General features: G+C 40.9%; 2 protein-coding genes across 2 annotated transcripts in view; one reads left to right on the forward strand and one right to left on the reverse strand.

Annotated features, from left to right (window-relative positions):
- Positions 1–562: 562 nt before the first annotated feature.
- On the forward strand, positions 563–7,550 carry LOC117573395 (allatostatin-A receptor). Its single transcript, XM_034256598.2, has 4 exons — positions 563–1,150; positions 3,271–3,549; positions 3,616–3,774; positions 6,760–7,550. The coding sequence occupies exons 1-4, from the start codon at positions 563–565 to the stop codon at positions 6,853–6,855; spliced, it is 1,122 nt and encodes a 373-aa protein (XP_034112489.1). The 3' UTR covers positions 6,856–7,550.
- A 3,697-nt stretch (positions 7,551–11,247) lies between these two features.
- Positions 11,248–18,845, reverse strand: part of LOC117573404 (uncharacterized) — a 49,078-nt gene continuing 41,480 nt past the window's right edge. The window contains exons 27-29 of the mRNA XM_052006995.1: positions 17,338–17,578; positions 13,366–13,634; positions 11,248–12,393 (exon numbers count right to left, since the gene is read on the reverse strand). Coding sequence (XP_051862955.1) covers positions 11,974–12,393; positions 13,366–13,634; positions 17,338–17,578 — 930 coding nt within the window. The 3' untranslated portion in view covers positions 11,248–11,973. The remainder of the gene's footprint in view (positions 12,394–13,365; positions 13,635–17,337; positions 17,579–18,845) is intronic.

An 18,845-nucleotide genomic window follows, 5' to 3' on the forward strand; every position in this document is an offset into this window, starting at 1 on the left:
TGTCTTAACTTGTTACAATTACCGTTTGGCCAGCGCCGTTATTGTGTTCACTTTCCTCACTCTTCCCCTTTCGAGAGCAGTGTGTATGTGTGTGTATTGGTGTGGCTCCAAATTGTCCTTTATGCCCACCCGCAACGAACGGTGATTGGATTCAGTGTACGTGTTGTAGTAGTCCATTCATTAAGGTTTGCTTCCTTTCGCTGAGCTGCCTTCAGTCGGACAACGATGTGGCTCCCTTTGGATTATTGCGCATGATAATTGAAAAAAACATTTGGTCCTTTCTGCGCCTTTGTCGACCAAGAAAGAGAGAGAGAGCGAGTGAACGACGTAGCGAACGACTGCTGAAAATCGTTTAATTGGAAATTTGTTATTTGGATGCGACGAACTGTGAAAATACAACTGAGAAACTGTCGCGCGCTCAACAGCGGACAGCGGACAACGGGACAAAGGCAAAAGGCATTGCTCAAATTGAAAATGTACTGAGCACACAATAAAACGCCGGGAAATGTAATAAGCGAGCGGCCAATTAAAAATCAATAGAAGAAACTCAACAGTCGACAAAATGAATGAGAACATTACGTTGGAACTAAACTTAAGCAGCAGCCACAATTGGTTGCTGCACGAGGTGACCACAATGGGCAGCATCAACAACGGCAGCAACAGCACAGACGAGGACCAAAGATTCAGTTATGCTGAAATCGAAGAAATACGAAGTGTTATACGCTGGGTGGTGCCCATTTTCTTTGGCATCATTGCCATCACTGGATTCCTGGGCAACCTGTTGGTCATCCTCGTTGTGGTGCTCAACAAGAACATGCACTCGACAACCAATTTGCTGATTGTGAATTTGGCTGCCGCCGATCTGATGTTTGTCATCTTTTGTGTCCCCTTCACGGGCATCGATTATGTGATCATGAATTGGCCCTTTGGCACTCTGTGGTGTCGCACAGTTCAGTATTTGATTGTGGTCACCGCGTATGCTTCGATCTACACGCTTGTGCTGATGTCGGTGGATCGCTTCTTGGCCGTGGTGCATCCGATTCGATCGCGTATGCTGCGAACGGAGCACATCACAAAAATTGCCATCTTCACGCTGTGGGCCGTTGTTTTGACCATCTCGATGCCGGTCACCTTTGCGCATGACATTGTGGTAAGTAAAGCAAAAGATTATTTCAGGGCCATTCCACTCGTGGATGGTTGCCTGCTGTGCCCGAATGTGCTGTGAATAACATAGGCCAAGCCGAAATTTATTGCTTTCCATCATCGGCACCTCGTTATATGTCGATCTCTGATACGCCTCTGTTTTTCGCCTCTTTTTATTTGTATTTAAGTTTATACTACTTTTTTTTTTTTTGTTTGCGTTGCGTGTGTGTTTATATTCTCGAAATATTTTTGCGCTCGTTTTTGTTTTTGTTACTAATTTGCTATTTTAAATGCATAAATTTTAATTATACAGCTACAAGCTGAGGCACTTTATAGTTCCCAACCCGAACCTGAACGGGGTGATATGGCCAATGCCAATGCTGAAAGCTGTTCAACTCATGTGCGCTTCATCCGTTTGCAGTGTCTGCAATTCAGCTCAATTATTGTACTTACTATCTCAAAAACATTGCCTGGCAAATTGATCACAGCACTGGCATACGCTGCGTATGATAAATCATAAGAATATGACCTTGATACTCGTTGTTAGTTGCGTCTCAATTTTCTAATTTTCTAAATTTTTCCATTTTCCGATTTCGATTAAAGCGTTAATGTTTTTATGATGCGAGCGAGTGTGAAGAACAAGTTAATTGTTTAATAAGTCCCGCTAAATTTGTTGTTTATACAATGCACAACAGTTTTTATGTGCTTTACCATGAAGGTCTTCAAAATTTTGGGAATTAACTTATGACAAGCAGCAGATTAAATTGTTTACGGTCAGAAAAAACATCCTGTAAATTAGTTGCGGCAAATCCTTGAATACGTTCCATTAGCCACACATAAGTATTTTGCCCTTACCCTTGACCCAGCTAATGAAAGAGAAAGCAAGCTCATTGTGTGAGTCGCCGCCTACTCATAATCGAATCGAATCGAATCGAATAGAATCGGAGTCGACTGTAATTAAACGTATCTTATCGCCGTTAGAGTCTTTATCAATGAATCGAATGGACCATTTGCTTTGCAGTTGTTATTGTTATTGTTGTGTTGTGTTGTTATTGTAACTTGATATTTTATTAAATGCCATTTCACGCTCCTTTTTTCACGCTTGGGCTTTGCGCTGCGTTTGCTTTGTTATTTGCCTGTGTGTTATTTGTTATTTGTTTTGCCTCGGCCTCGAGGATTAAGCTGGCAAAATAGCAGCCCCAAATTGAATGTGTGTTGATAACACACACACACACATGTAGACAAATGTAGGCAAACAATGGAGAAACATGCGATAAAAAGACATAATTAACTCATGTTTGATCAACATGTTAATTAACAGTTTGCTATTAATTATATTCATATTACGTCTATGATGTCTATTACACACACACATACGGGGCGAGTGCGAGAGAGTAATGGCAATAACAGATGGGCATAGCTTATCAATATCTATTTTCCTATACGCACTCAAATGGGGCATATGCCTGTCACGAGTATCAAACATTAAATTGCAGAGATCTCTCGCCTGGCATTGATTGACAGCTGTTTATGCCATGTTATCTCACTTGACTTGGGTCACTCGCTTTCACTCTCTCTCACTCTCTTAAATACATTAAAAGTCAGAGTGATGACAACTAAAGCAACATCAGGTTCAACTTTAACTGTTGCACTCTCGTCAATCTGCCTCATAAATTAGTCCGAAAATTCTGTTGTATGCAATTTAATGCGTACAGTTTTTAATAGTATTTTATATATGAACCGAATGCGCGACGTTGGATTGTAAACAAGAAAGTTTGTAAACAATGCCGATGCCTGGTAAATATTTTTACGATAGACGCGCCAGTTTATGACCCTACAGAATAGCACAGAATGCGCAGGGTCATCGTGGAGGGAACCGTGTGTAAGTGCGTCATGTGAAGAGGCTTGTTGCGTTTGTGCGGTGTTTCAACCTGCGACAGAATTCAGATACAGACAGTGAGTGAGTCGTAGAGATAGTGGCAGAAATTCGTAGTTATGCAAAACTATTTGCTTTATTTATGAATGTCAGGGTCATGAAACTGTCAGCCAATCCGCGACACATGACGTATACTTAATATTGTAATATTCCCTCTATTCTTTTTTTTTTTGTTTGTTGTGCATTGACAGATCTCCCACGATAACAACACAAACATCACCATGGCCTTCTGTCGCTTCACCGATAACGATTGGCTTCATGTGTCCACCTATCAGGTGACATTCTTCACCACTTCATATTTGCTGCCCCTGATGATCATCAGCGGTTTGTATGTGCGCATGATTATGCGACTTTGGCGCCAAGGCAGCGGCGTTCGGATGTCCAAGGAATCGCAACGTGGACGCAAGCGAGTCACTCGCTTAGTTGTTGTGGTTGTCATTGCGTTTGCTTCGCTCTGGCTGCCAGTGCAGGTAATTTATTAAACAAATTTAAATTCTCAATTTATGGATTATTAATCGTGTCGTGTTTATTTACAGCTCTATATGCTGCTGCGTGCACTTGAGGTCTACACGTCGACAACGATGTTTAGCGTCATTCTGCAGGTGATTGCGCACACAATGGCCTACACTAGTTCCTGCATCAATCCTCTGCTCTATGCTTTTCTCTCGGACAACTTCCGCAAGGCTTTCTATAAGGTAAGTAAAGTACTTTCCACACAGTCTGTTGTTTGTCGATGCTTCAATTGTTGCCACAGCAAGTGCTGCGTCAATACAATTCGTTTGTTGGCAATTGAAGCATTTTAAGCGCATTGTTCGTCATGATTTTTCGCTCTCTCTGTCATATTTCTTTTTTTTTTTTTTTATATACACGCTGTATATTAAGTGCTTGCTCTCGACCCAGTTTCCCAGCATTTTTGTTATTATATTGATTTATAAAGTGGCGTTATGATAAATATATTAAACATTTCGCTTGGTCTAGCATAAATTTAAAAGAAATGTCCAGGTTGCTCTGCAAAAATATATTAGTGCTGTCTCATCGCATTTTTATAATGTGCTTTTAATTCCTCAAACGTTTCCATCGATAAATCAATTAAATTATTCCAGTGAACAGCAGATACAACAAATACTCGGAGAGAAGGGAAAAAAACAAAACAAAGCAGAAACCGAAAACTATAAAAATGATTCCCCAATATTGAAGAAACGCGCACGATTTAGAAACATTTGCTGCCAGTAGGCGGCCTTAATGAGTTAAGTGCGAAAAACGCGCATACGCCGCGTGGGACGCGCAGCAGGAAAATTGCGATATAAATACCAAAATTTTACAGCATGTGAAAAGATTCTCAAACAAACACAACGAACGCAAAAGCTATCAAATTAAATCAAATCAGATCAGATCAGCGATAGATTTGCTGCTATTTTTGGCACAAACATTTCTCATTTTTGTGATGTATAGTATTTTTGCCAGTGAAATAGTTGGCGTCGAATATTTGAATGTGGGGGAATGTGGGAGTGAGTTTAATGCTTGAAAGATGCGTCACAGATGCAGCAGGTCTCGCGTAAATCCTGAAGGTCTTCGGTTATTAAAGCTTTTTTTATGTTAATTCAATGGGTTCGTTGACTGTAAAATGCCCACGCTCTTTCTCCTCTGTGTGTAATTTGTATCTGGGACTAAGACCAGACGTCGACCATACAATAGCAGCAGCCAAAGCAGCCGAAGCAGCAGCAGCAGCGGCTCATTCCGATTCAACTCACTTTCCGCGCGCATTAATTCTTTTGGTCAGCGGCCATTTACATAAGTACTCGGTACAACAAAACAACAACAAAAAAATGTAAAAGAAAATAAAAGAAAAAAAAAACACGTTGCAAAACTGAAAACCAAAATCGAGGCAAAACGGACACGCCCCCCTGCGTTCGCATTCCACAAGGGGGCGAAGGTAGTTGGGGAAGAGTCGACTTTGCTTTACTTACTTTTAATTACTTTAGGGACAAACAGACGGCGACTGTCGACGACGACGAAAGAGATTTTGTCTGTACTCACTTCTGGGTGCTGGAATCCTGGGGAAAGCAAAGTGAAGCCGTGACCATCGATGGATGGCACGAAAAACCAGTCCAGTCCAGTTCAGTTCGACGCATTTCGCTGTAACATTTCCTTTCAATCATTTTGTGGCCTAATTTTAATATTTTAATTTGTTTCGCTGTTGTTGTTGTTGTTGCTGTTGCGCTGGCGCGCAAAGTCTTGCGGTACTTTGCATATAAATTGCGCGCCAAACTGAGCCTGGTTCGCTCGCTTGGCGCTAATTGATGTGTTTGTCAAGTCATTAAATTAGATTAATTACATTAATTAAATTGCTGCGCTGCTCGCTTTTGCCTTTGCCTGTTTTTGTTTTGTTTCGTGTTGTATCTATTATATACATATATAGTATTTGCTATATAGATACAGATTTCGAGTCCATCAATTTTAAATCCTTCGTCCACGCCAGGTAGACAAAAACACGTATCGACACATCAAACTGGCTAATTGCCCCACTGACAGCGCGTCCATTACACAATTAGTCAAACGTATGCCAACGCTTTTGCTGCTTTCTATCTCTCTCTGTTTTTCTGTTCCACAAATTGAATAATGCTCGCTGAAGTTTGAATCGCATATTATAGATAACATCGCATTCTAATATTTAATCGATTTGCGGTGCCAACAAATTATCGATAAATCGCATTTAATTATTTACAAATAGATTTTTGCTTATTATTGCTGAGCATACGCAGTAATTTTTTGGACTATAAATTGGTTATTTTAGGTTGCAACATTGCGTATACGTAATGTGTAAGCTGCAGTTTTAAGGCTGAGCTACCCTTTTGCAGTGTTGCAACAAAAGGGTATTTAAAATGCTTTTAAATTGTAGGACACATTTGGCACGTGGCACGGTGCCCATGATTATTTGATAATTTTGCAGCAAATTGAAGGCTGTGTGTGTGTGGGTGTGTGTGTAAATTTCATAGCTTCACCATGCAGCGTAATCAAATAATAACCAAAACGCAAATACAACCTACACACACACGTATACACACAAATACAATGGCATTTTGGAAATGGTTTGAAATTCGACGGGGCCCCAAAAACCGTAACTCATTTCCCCAGAGCGATTGCATGGAAATGCCGTAGCTTTGCGCCATTGTTGTTGTTGTTGCTACTCTAGTTGTTGTTGTTTCTATGACGGCGCACTAATCAACAATTTCGGGGCAGTTCAATCAGAGCGCAAATTCATAAATCATTTATATGCAAACGCCCAACAGGAGTGGAGAACGGAGAGGGGAACGGGAACGGTGTGTAATGGAGGCACATTTAGTGCTCGCTCGGTATCTCTGTAGGCATTTCAACACCTCAAACCAGTTAAATAATTGAATATTGAATCAAATCTAATCATTCAAATGCAAAGCCACAGACACAAAGCGAAAGAGCGTGCCCAAGGTGGGATGTTGGGATGCTTAGTTGCTGGTTCCTGGTTGATAGGGGAATTGTTAGTGAGCAGAGGCAGAGACAGAGGCAGAGGTTCGACAGGTTCCGCAAAACCCAAACACATCATTAATCAAACATTTTGTGCGCTCGCTGGCTCAATTTACTGTCGTTATTTTTATGTATTTTTAGCATTAACTTATGCCCTTTCTTTCTCTTTTACTCTGCAGGCCATTAACTGCTCGAATCGCTACCAGAATTACACATCTGATTTGCCGCCGCCACGGAAAACATCCTGTGCCCGCACCTCAACAACGGGACTCTAAGCGCCACTTTGGCTTCGCAAAACTCGCCCCCAAACAGCTGGCAATGGGAATAGTCCAACAACAACACAATGTTATATATAATATATACATATATAGTATGCTTAGTCGTATCGAAAGCTGAGCTGAGCCAAGTGATTGACCGACACACACACATAGAAGGAACTGCGATGAAGATGTAGACGACAACGAGCAGCTGGGCAACTGGAATTGGAGCTGAGAGCTGAGGGAGGCAGATTGATTGCCTTGTGGACGCTTGCAGCGTCGTTTTGGACGTGGCCAACCGGCTAAATACGAGCAATTATGGGCTGAGCATGTGCCGTTAATTAACGGGCAACGGCGTCAAAATGAAAGGACCAAAAAGTTATCAACAACAACAAACAAAAACGAACTAAAAATCGCTGAATAAATGGCGAATCGCGTTTTGAAGTCGCATTGCGCTTTGAGCGCACCATTAAATATATATATATTTGTATATTTATATATTGAATACTTAAAGTATAGATATTGATGTATATATTTGTATGTATGTGTATTGTAGGCTAATATTCTATGTTCTATCGGAATTAACTCGCTTAATTTTATGAGCCACGCGCCTCGTCTCAAGCCGTGTGCATTGAGGCGACATTTGAGTGTAAACAGAACTCTTAATTGCGCAGCTCTTCAGCTAATTCAGTGTAAACAATAAAAATGAATCAACAAGAAATAATGCTACAACTCCATTTCGATTGAGTTGTTTGTTGTTTTTTTGGGTTTGGGTGGAGCAACACAATTCATTCATTCAATAACTGCCGAAAAATAGTCAAAAACTATTTCATAGCATAAACGCAAAACGTTGGCGCGCTGCTGGCGTTTGAATTTCCATGAAGTGATGCGGAAAACGCGAAAATTGAAATACTTGTCATGTATATATTGCATTGTGCCGCAGGCGTTGCCATCGCCATCGCCATAGTCGCTGTTTCCTGCACAAACATGGCACCACAAACGGTCACACATTACGTACACACCAACACACACTCCACAGTGAGCTAGAAAAGTCTCCGCATTGCATTTTTGGGGTGTCGTTGGCAGCTCGCTTCGTGCGCATTCACTCGTACTCATGCATTCATTTATGCACTCACTCATGCATTTATTTATTCTAATGTCTGTCGCACCCACTGTGCGAGTATCTCTGTCTCTTTCCATCACTCTCTCTCTATTTTTCTCTCTCGTTCATTGGCAATTCACGACTCGTGACTTCAGTTTGACAATCTTGACGCGACCATCGACAGCTTGGCATCACTTTAAAGTCAGCCTCACTCATATCGACGATTTGATTGCATTCCCCTCTCCAATCATCACTTTCTCACTCTCTCTCCCTGTTGCTTTTGCTCACCTTGCGGCTGGACATTGAGCTGAATTAATTATGCAGCGTTCGTCGTCGTCGTCGACGTCTTGTGTTAGGCTTTCGGGGCAAAGGAAATCGAGCTGTGCGCACTTTTGCATAATTTATTCAGTTTTAATAAGCGTGGCGAGCATGTCCAATGTCCAATGCTAATAGCGTTAGTTTTGGGAGGGAGGTGTGCGGGGTGTTGATTTTTACACGTGAAATTGGTCAGAGGCGAGGGGGCGTGGCGGTGGCGAGTACTTTTCGCCAAGGTGCTGGCGTGATTAAGGCGTATCAGCTGCTGACAGGTGTCACTTCATCATGCCGGCAATATAATTAAAATTTCAAATTAGCTGCCACAAAAGGTGTTGCAGAGGCAACACAACACAACACACAGCAGCTGTTGTTCATTAGATAATGTTTGGCAACAATTCAACTCGCAGCACACACACACTCAAATTCACACGCATACTCTGCTCAATGAAGTAAAACTATTGGCACCATAAAAGCGCACGCTCAACTGGACGGCGATGACGTCGTGGATAAGTCATTGTAGCACCCAGCCCAAACAAATAGCCAAACAATAACACTAGCAACACCGCCAGCAACAACAGCAACAATGGCACTAGCAACAACGTTATCATCATAACAATAATCATAATCATAACTGTGAGTGTAACAGTTGTCGTGGCTTTGCTTGCGTGAGTGTGGGAGTATGTGTGTCGGTGTGTTTGTTGCCTGCTGAGACGCTGAGCATTAAGAAATTGTAGCATACTTTTGTGCTGGGCTGCATACAAAGCAGCCGAAACGAAACGGCAAACGAAACATTCGCACTACTGACCTAGTCATTACAGCAAAAGCGTACAGAGTGTGAAAAGAGAGCGAGAGAGCGTGAGTCTGAGAGAGAGCGAAGTTAACAGTGCCGATGCTTCGTGGGTGCTTTAAGAGCGTTCGTTGCTCGAAGAGCGCAACTCCGAAATGAGGTGAGTTTTGCGCAGTTTGACAAAGTTAACAGCGATGAAGAGAGCGAGGAACACATTGGCATCCGAGTGGAACAGGATAAAACCGCAATGGCAATGGCGACAACCGACAACCGACAACGAGACACTCACAAACACACACACACACACAGAGCAGAGCGTAGGTCATGGTGTCTGGCACACCTGCGACAGTGTTTGGCATTTTTGGGCTCAATGCTCGCTCGGTCAGTCAGTCGCGCCACATAAATTGGCGAAACGGGGGCGAGCCAAAGACACATCGGCTTACTAGTATGTTATAGAGAGACAATCTGTGCCCGGGCCCGTTACGGCTATTTGGCCAAATGAAGCGTAACCAAATGCTGATAGCCGAAATGTTGCAGTTTATGGCCAGAGCGACAGCCAAATTGCCTCTTGGCTTGTGCCATAATCGCGACAATGGCTACAAAACAAGGACATTGTCTCAGCGGCAACTTAACACAAGCACTCCACCCCCCAAAAAAAAGAAGAAAAAAAGCATTCTTCTCGGTTACATAATGTGCTACAGCTTTGCACTTCATTTAGACTCGCATTGCCGAATGTTGTCTGCTCAGCTGGTAAATTTTGCAGGTACAAATTTTGATTATGCACATTATGCATGACAAAATAAAGAACATAATATGAATATATATTATATAGAGAGATAATTACAACAACATTAATAAATATAGATAAATTCACTCTTAAACTAGCATTCAATACAGCTGAAATACCAGGCGAACAGAATGCAGCAGCAAGTGGAAGAACAGCTGAACACAAAGAAAAACAAAGAACAGCTGATATTGTTGTGATCCTCTCTGAGAGCGCCATTAGTCATCGCTTTCGGCGCTCTCGTTTGTGCAGCTGTCTCTCTCTCTCACTGTTTACATTTGCAAGCAAATGGCGTATGTGATTTTTAGTATGACTGCTTGCTGTTCACTTCTGTTCGCCTGGTAAAATATTTTAAATTTTCTGCTTTTTACAGGAGGTGGCTGTACGAAATTTTGCGATCAGTTTTGAAGTGCCAATTAAGGTGAATCCACTTTATTTGTTTAACATATGTTCATCTACTATAAATGTGTATGACCTCTTTGGTTCGTACTTTTACCTTATGACTGGCGCATATGAAAAATTTTTCATCTCGATTACATAATATGCAACAGTTTTATATTATAACTTTATTTAGATTACGCAATTCGCGGACTCGCCTTGCCAAATGTTGTCTGCTCAGCTGACGAATTTCTCAGCTAAAAATTTAGCTTATGCACAATATGCACCCACGCACACGCACACATACAGGTGCCCACACACACTTGCAACATACATGTGTACGCATGCAGCAAAAAGTTGATCTGTCAATTTTTGCTCCCACACACACACATAGAGGAGCACTGAGGGCTGGGCTGTTAGTAAAGTATACAACAGTTTTTTGTGCAACTTCTATAAGTCACGAAATGGCGGAAAATCTTCTTATTCCTTGCCTGTCACCCTACAGCGCGTAGCGTTGAGCTTATTAGCAATAAATCTGCAGATAAGCTGATTTTTTAAAGCTAAAAATAAACTGCACTGAAACAAGAAAAAAGGAATTTCCAAAACGAAAAACAATTGCCTAAATTATTAATTTGCGTACTACCAAAGAATATTATATTAAATAAGCAGCGCAACGGAAAGTCGCTTAAGCTGGTCCTTGGTTTAGGGAACTTACCTTTTTCAGAGTCAAGAACTTTTCCGATACTTTTTGAGTGACATTTTGTCAATTTTAATGCGCTTACTTGTAACTCAACTCAAAAATGCACATAAACTGTGTTACATACCTCATCGAAAGATGAAAGATGGCAGCAAGTAGGAAAAACTAGCAACGGTAGCAGAAGCAGCAGCAGGTCGAGGTAAAAGTGCAAAAGTTCAAACGGATTTCCACACAGTTTAACGGGCATTAAAACACAGATTGCTCTAAAAAGAAGCAATATGATTTAAGCATATTTCCTGGAATACGAAACGCACTTCAAGATTCAATCACAACACAGATTAAATTTTATTTTTATTAAATATTTATTTGAAGCCTTTTAAACAGTTTATATATTTTTGTTTGTTATAAGTTACAATTGGAATATATAAGTCGAATTTTTATTCGTGGGGGGTATGTTTTTTCGATTTAACATAATGGAATTTTTAATGAAATTAACTAGCAATTGATTAGGCCGCATACTAATGACTACTAACGCTCGCGGCGCTGGCTCAACTTTAACCCGGGGAGTGGAGATCGACTAACAAGCCAAGTCATAATATATAAATGAAAAACTTTACGAAAAACTGACAAGAACACAAAATTTGTAAAAGCAGACAGGGGACGTCTCACGAATTAATTGCGGGTCGTTAAAGTTTGAAGTGTTGCGGAGCGTGAGACAGATAGAAAAAGGGAAGAGTCGAAGAGTGGAAGAGACGCGGTTATAATTTAAATATTAGTTACACATAATGTAAACCATAAATTAATTTTGAATTCTCAAACTATTAAAGAACTTTTGAGGTTGAGAACGAGAACGAGAATGAGAACGCAGGAGCAGAAGTCGGACGTTAGCATCCGCTTTGAACTTTGCTAGCAATTAGTTATTCACGCTTGCGCTTGTCCAGGGAACAACTTTTTGTTGCTGTTGTTGGTCAAATCCGTTGTGAAATCCTTTGGGGGGTGTGTGTGTGTGTGTGTAGAGAGTAGTGCAATTTCGATTCGCAGCAAATTCACAGCTCTTCGCATTGGTCTTATCGCTAGCAGAGACGCCGTAGCATCCCGGCATAAACTTGAGACTGCTCGTAGTTCTTAAAGGCCTCGCGAAAGCGCAACTTCTGCTCGCCACTCAATTTCGCATGGAAATCTTGTGCAGCTGTCACGAACAATGCAATTTCGTGTTGACCCAATTTCCGTGGCACTCCTGTTGTTGCTCTTGCAGTTGTTGTTGTTGTATTCGTTGTTGTTGTTGCAGCCGCCGCCGTTGTCGAGACGCCACCGATGCCAAGCACCAGCGGAAATAGTTTAATCAAATGCAGATTTATGGAAGCGGATAAAAAGATGACGCTCAGACCCCAGACACCTTGCTCCTCCGGCTGGGCGAGGAACGTTGGCAGCGTACAGATCAGCCAGTCCTGCAGCATTTGTAGGAACGATGAGTCAATAGCGGAGCGAAACACCTGCAAGCACAAGAGCACGTACACAAAATACAAAATGAAACAAAGCACACCGAAATTTTCCAGTGAAAGCTGCTGGCAAAAAATCCCCACAACAACAGCACAAAAAATATAAAAGAGTTCAAAAAGCAAAACGGGCCAAACACTTTTTGATTACAACTGCCTCCCCCGTCTCAACTCCCCCGTTTGGAAAGTGAATGCAACAAAGCAAAACAGAAGAAAGTAGTTGCAAAAAAAAAAAAAAAAAAAAGGAAAATCACTGCACTGTATACATATTTTGTGGCACAGTTTAAGGGTAATGAAATTGCCCTGCTTCTTTTTTGCTTTTTTGTTGGTTGGTGTTGAGCTGCTGCGGCCTGAGGTCAGGTCAGTTAACTTGCCCCCAAATGACAGTGCAATCTGCGCTTGCCCCTTTAACTGAAGCTAAGTCTCATGCTTCTCCTCTTCACTTTTTTTTTTTTTATTAATTTCCCTGTACACACACACTCGGCACACGCCCACTGGGCAACCTTGAACCTAATGAAAAAATTTTATGGCACCACTGTGGATGCCTTCTTGGGCCAACTGACCCACATAGTTGCGTACGTTTTGGGCTGGCGATGGTCAGAAGGCCAAGCTGTGTAGCCATGAATTCCATTAATTTTCAAGCTGCCAACAAATTCCGAGCATACACACGCTCGCACACTCACACACTCGCAAGCTGTTAACTGACAAAGTGGAGGCAAGTATTTTACCCTTTCGACCATGCCAAATATTAGCGGTGCAGCAGCAGCAGCAGCCTCAGCGCAGCGGTCCATAAAGTAACCCAAAGGCAACCACATACGCACACACACACTCGCACACCTGCCATGCACGATTGGCTGCTTTTGGGTGAGAAGTCGATTGTGTGTGTCCGATGTCTTTGTACCATTTGCTAGCGCTGACCAAGCGACCAACCAACTCGATGCCTAGACTTGGCTTTCGACTGCTACTCACCTGATACACAATCGTGGCAATAACATCGCCATGCGGTTGATTTATGGCCAGAAACTCCTTTATGACCTTCGTCAATATTTCATTCGGTGGCACTAAATCACGTATAATTTGGCACAGCACTTGTCCATAAATCCAGGCGGCGTCTCGAGTCGATGATTTAATACAATGCAAAAGTATATCGACTTTATCGTTTTGCAGCGCGATTATCTCCGGATCGTCCTGCACAATGCCATTCGATAGCTCCGTGTTCTCCAGCTGCGCCGCAGAGCCTGTGTAGAAAATGTGGAGGAAGAAAAAAAAAGAAGTGAAACGTGTGACAAGCTTAAAAACTTTACAATTAACAAAGGCAGCCAAAGCAGCGGCAGCGGCAGCTTCACTACTGGCCATTATTTATACGCTCGCGGGCTTCAACATGACCAACAACAAACAACAAATGCCAACGTCAATGTCAGAGCTAAAACTTCCTCTAGGACATACATAAATTTACATTCAAATTTTATGGATTTTTCACTTTTCACCATTCCTCCTACCTCCCTCTCTCTCTTCTGCAGCGGCGAGCTGAGGTTGTCGCTCCCAAACCTTCTGTTTTTTCCCACTCTGCTAAGGGCCAAAGCAGCCAGGCCAGAAACCCACAAGCAGACACCTTGACGCGTCTGACTTTCAATACGTATTTTCGCTGTGTATATGTGTGTGTGTGTCTGACTCTGTGTCTGTGTGCGTGGGTGTATTTTTCACGGTGTGTGTGGGCGGTTTTATAGTATGTATAGATCTGCTTTTACAATCGCTGCTGCTCAGCAAAGTTTATTTGTTTGTTTTTCGACTCGATTTCGATGTATACCGTTTAAAATGTGCGCAAAGCGTGTGATGAACTAGCAGCTACTCATTAATTTTTAAGGGTTGAACAGGTAAAATAGTGAAACAAATTTCTATTAATAATTGAAACGTTCTCTAATAAAACTATACTTCTTTTGGTTGAATCGAAAGGCACAAAATATTGTTGTTAAGATATTGTCTTTAAGAAGTACAGAAATTTGACTAAACTAAATCTAAATGTATGCAACAAAAATTCTAAATTCTATACTTATTATTAAAAGATCCTTTTTTTTGCACATATTGGTAAAATTGAAATTACAATTTTTCTTTTATTTAAATATTTATTTTTACGTTGCCTACGCTTTTTCCAAAATACCTTAAGCTCATCACATTTTCAATGTTCGAAATTTGTAATAATCTTGCAGGCTCCCTTTGGGCACAACGTTCTTTTTAACTCGCATATTTTAGTCTAATTTCGTATTAAAATTTTCAAATTCTGTGAAAACCAAAGCTCAAAGTCATTGGCAAATATTAAGAGGGATATCCGATTTGTAGCTGATTCAACTAAATCTCTTCTTTTTTTTTTTGCTTTTGCTTTTTTTGATTGAGCTCCCTCTTTTGCCCTGCAGCCACTTTCGATGTGGATAATGATGAACAGAAGCTGACAAGGATATGTTAGAGCCTGGCCAAATTAATGGGGCGTTTGTCTGTTATGCCGAATGGGGCAGGTGAAAAATGATGTTAACGGCACGGCATTGAAAGCCAAAAGCCGCAGACGAACGCTGATAAAAGTTGTTGCAATCTCCCCATATGCAAGTGTTCGATGTGTCTGTGTATGTGTGTGTGCTTGTGGCCTGGTCAAAGGCTTTGCCTTTAGCTGTTTAATGTGGCTGCATTTGGCTTTTGGTGTTCACGAATTATTTACAATGCAACGGTAACTTTCGCCAGCCTTTGTTTTGGCCAAGCTTAACATTGTTGGCTCGCTGGCGGCAGAGCTGTTGCCAATTTGGCTATTGTGCTCGTTGTTAAACTTCCCTCCTCCTTCCTCCCTTTTACCGAGTTTAAGACTTTAGCTGCTGCTGCTGCTGCTGTTGGCCACAATTATGCGCACCACAAACGCCGAAAGCGTTGCAAGCAACCAAAAAGAAAAAAAAAAATAAAAACTCTAGAAATTCGTGTACCGGGCAGTAGGTTGAAAATTTCACCAGCCACGACAACACAACTGTAAAAACATTTTGCTAACAAAAAATACAAAAAACAAAAAAAAAAAAATGATAAAGAGTAGAGTATGAAATAGAAAGGGTTTGCAACATTGTTTTTGGGCCCCTTAAAGGACGCCCAATATTGCCGCAAATATTTATTATTGCGTGTTTGGGCAAAAGGTGCCGAACTCCGCCCCCATTTTGTGGTTTCTTTTTTCCGTTCGAATTTCTATTTTTGTGGGCATGGACGTGGGCGTGGGCGTGACTTTGTCGTCGTCTTCTGCGTGCGGGTCTTTGTTTATTTTGCAGCGCCGTCAAACACTTTAATAAACCAGGCTGGCGAAAACGAAAGCAAAAAAAAAGGCGCATGCCACGCAATGGCCAACTTCCGCTTAGCTGCACTTCATCCTGGCCAGGATTTGTGTGTAGGCAGCAACGCAATGCCATTTTACCATTTTAGCGAAGGGCGCACAACTAGCACACAAACATTGACATTTTTCAAAGGATTTGCATGCTCAGTGCATGCTAGTGTATGTGTATGTGTGTGTGTATTGCCAAGGACCCAATACGCCAGGCAATACAGCAATACGTTGCTCGCGTATTGGGCCAAATGCCGAATGTATGCTGCATGCTGCATGTGGAATCTGCCGCATCTCCGCATCTGACAAAGTGCAAGAAAAATACATGCGTAGTGTGCCGCACATTTGTGTGCAAATGGCTTTGGCCATCGTTTTCTGGTGAAAAGCTGCCTGCTCTCTTCGCATATTTACGGCCAAGCTAAAGTTAAAAGTTTAAAGTTGCTTCAAGAGAAGAGCTAAACTCACTGCAACTTGCAGTTAAATGAAACGCAACTAAGCGGATTGCCGTTAAGCTACTTGACCAAAAAAAAGAACAAGTAAAAAAACTACAATCAAGTGTGATCGACTATTAAATACCCGTTAGCATTATATAAAAAAAATGTGCAGTATTATTCTTAAAATATACCACAAAATACTGAAATATACCAAATATGTGTGTTCTTGGAACATTAATATACTATCAAAGCTAAAATATACTATAGACGAATTTCATATGATGGAATATATTAAAATATACTAAAATATACCAAGGTCTATTCATGGTATAACAATATACTATCACAACTAAAATATACCATGGATATACCAATTTAATATACTAAAAATACTACAATTTATCAAAGGCTACACAAATTGTGGTATATAGATACACTATTACATTCCAAATATACTATAGAGTACAAAATATACCATGTAGTCAACAAAAAATGAAGAGAGACCAACGTGTGCAAGACTTGGCTTAAAGCAAAGCAGCTTTCATAATTAACTCTGACCCCCGAAAAATGTTGCCAGTCTGGTGTGTAGATTAGGCCTAAATGTGTTTATGTGTTGCCGTCGAGGGGCTAATGCAAATGCACGCCAAATGGCCGAAAAACAAAAGCAAAGCCAACAACTGCACTTAGCAAACAGTTCAACAGTTTAGCAGCAGTTCAAAAATGTAGTGCTGTGTGTGTTGTGTTGTGTTGTGTCACACGCTGCCAAGCCATAATAATTGCCATCCAAAATATCGCTGATTATAGCAGCAGGAATAATTGCTAGTCACAGCCAGGCTGGCTTCACCCAAGAGCATGTTCTGACACAGACACGAATGCTAGGCAAACAATTGACTTTGAAAGCAGCAATAGCTACTCACATTAATATGCGCATATTACGATTACTATAATTATAACGAAGCTAAGAAATTAAAGTTGTGCAGAGAACTTATCTCACGCGATTCACTGGGGAAAGTGTTCTCACATTAAATAAAATTACAAAATATTTTTCGGCTCCTTTCTTGAAACTACAAACATCTGTTCACATTTGTTGTTGTTATTGTGTCCTCTTACTCCGTTTTTTCGTTCTTGTTGTTGTTGTTGTTGTTGTCACTTTATCGTACTTACCCACATACATGCAGGACAAAAGCAATTTCAATGCCGGAATTGAAAATTTCTCATTTTCCATTTTCAGCAATTCGAGCGCAAGTTTTTCAATTTTATGTCGCAACTGTGGTGTGACCACAACTCCACCTCCGCCTCCAGAGTCTCCGGCACCACGCAACGCGCCACTTCCGGTTGCCTCCGTTGTGGTAGGCATTGCACTGCCTTTTCCATTGCCACTGTTCACCACCATGCGCTCGAGACCCTGGCCAAAGCATAAAGGCAACAGATAAATAAATATATATATATAGAGTATATGTGTGTTGTACTTTGTTGTATGTAGCAAAATGATAAAACAAATACCCAAAAAAAAAGGAAAAATAACAAAACATTATACAAAAGTATTCGAATATCAACAGAGAAACAGAAACCGAAACAAAAGGCGGGAGAAAGGCAGGCTTATAGACCAGCAAAATAGCGATGGAGCGAACGATTCGCTTTTGAATTTTATCATTGCATACTTAAGTGGATTTTTCAGTAATGGCCACGCTAATTGAGTGGCAAATTGTTATTGTTATTGCCCCGCTGTTGTCGTCGTCGTCGTCGTTCGCTTTCGCCCTGTTCACTCTCCTACTCTCTCTCTCTCTCACACACTCTCTCGCTGTGTGTCTCATGCCAACCGCAGTCGTTGTTCGGTGGCCACCTCCTCGTGCTCTATTAGTTTAAATGCCCTCCCCGGTTCTGTCCAATATGCAGCATCAAAGCGCAAGTAGCGCCAACAACAACCACAACAATAACAATAACAGCGGCAACAGCAGCCAACTACAACTACAACTACAATAACAATTACAAAATTGAATTGCGTGCAAATTTCATAAATTGCTACAAAAGTCGTTTTTAATTTGGCCTCCAGCATGCACAAAAATGTCCAATGACCGGAAGTATGCGACAACGAAAAAAAAGGGAAAAATATCACTTGGTTCGTTATATGCCACGTCACATTAATGTAGAGCGGCTATATAGAGCTTATTTCTGCTGTACAAATTCGGTTAAGAAATACAATATTTACATCACTAAAGATCAACTTAATCGCACAGTGAAATTCATTGCACACATTTGTAAATTTTAATTTTAAAGCTGTCTGACAAATTTGAATTAGTTGTAAATACTTATGTGTATGTTGACATTAGAATTTAACATACATTTGATATTAATATTCAAAACAAATTGTGATGAGTAGTTGGCTAAAATAAGTTTAATAAGTTTTACTCGAAAACTAATAAAATAATATTACAACTTATCTAATTAACATTGCATATTAAAATACGACTTGAATTTTCTATTGGCTTTAGAAACCATTGATATACGAGAAAATTTCTCAATGTTTGCTTAATGTTCTCTCCCAAAAATGTATAAAAGCAAATTCACTGTTTAAGCTAACAAGATTAGTTGAAATGAAATTTACCAAAATATTTTAACGAGTTGCTAAATTTGCTGTTTGTTGTTTGTTGATGGCACATTACAGAGCATTG

The sequence above is a fragment of the Drosophila albomicans genome, chromosome 2R, assembly GCF_009650485.2.
Source record: "Drosophila albomicans strain 15112-1751.03 chromosome 2R, ASM965048v2, whole genome shotgun sequence".
In the NCBI taxonomy this organism is placed as follows: Eukaryota; Metazoa; Arthropoda; class Insecta; order Diptera; family Drosophilidae; genus Drosophila; species Drosophila albomicans.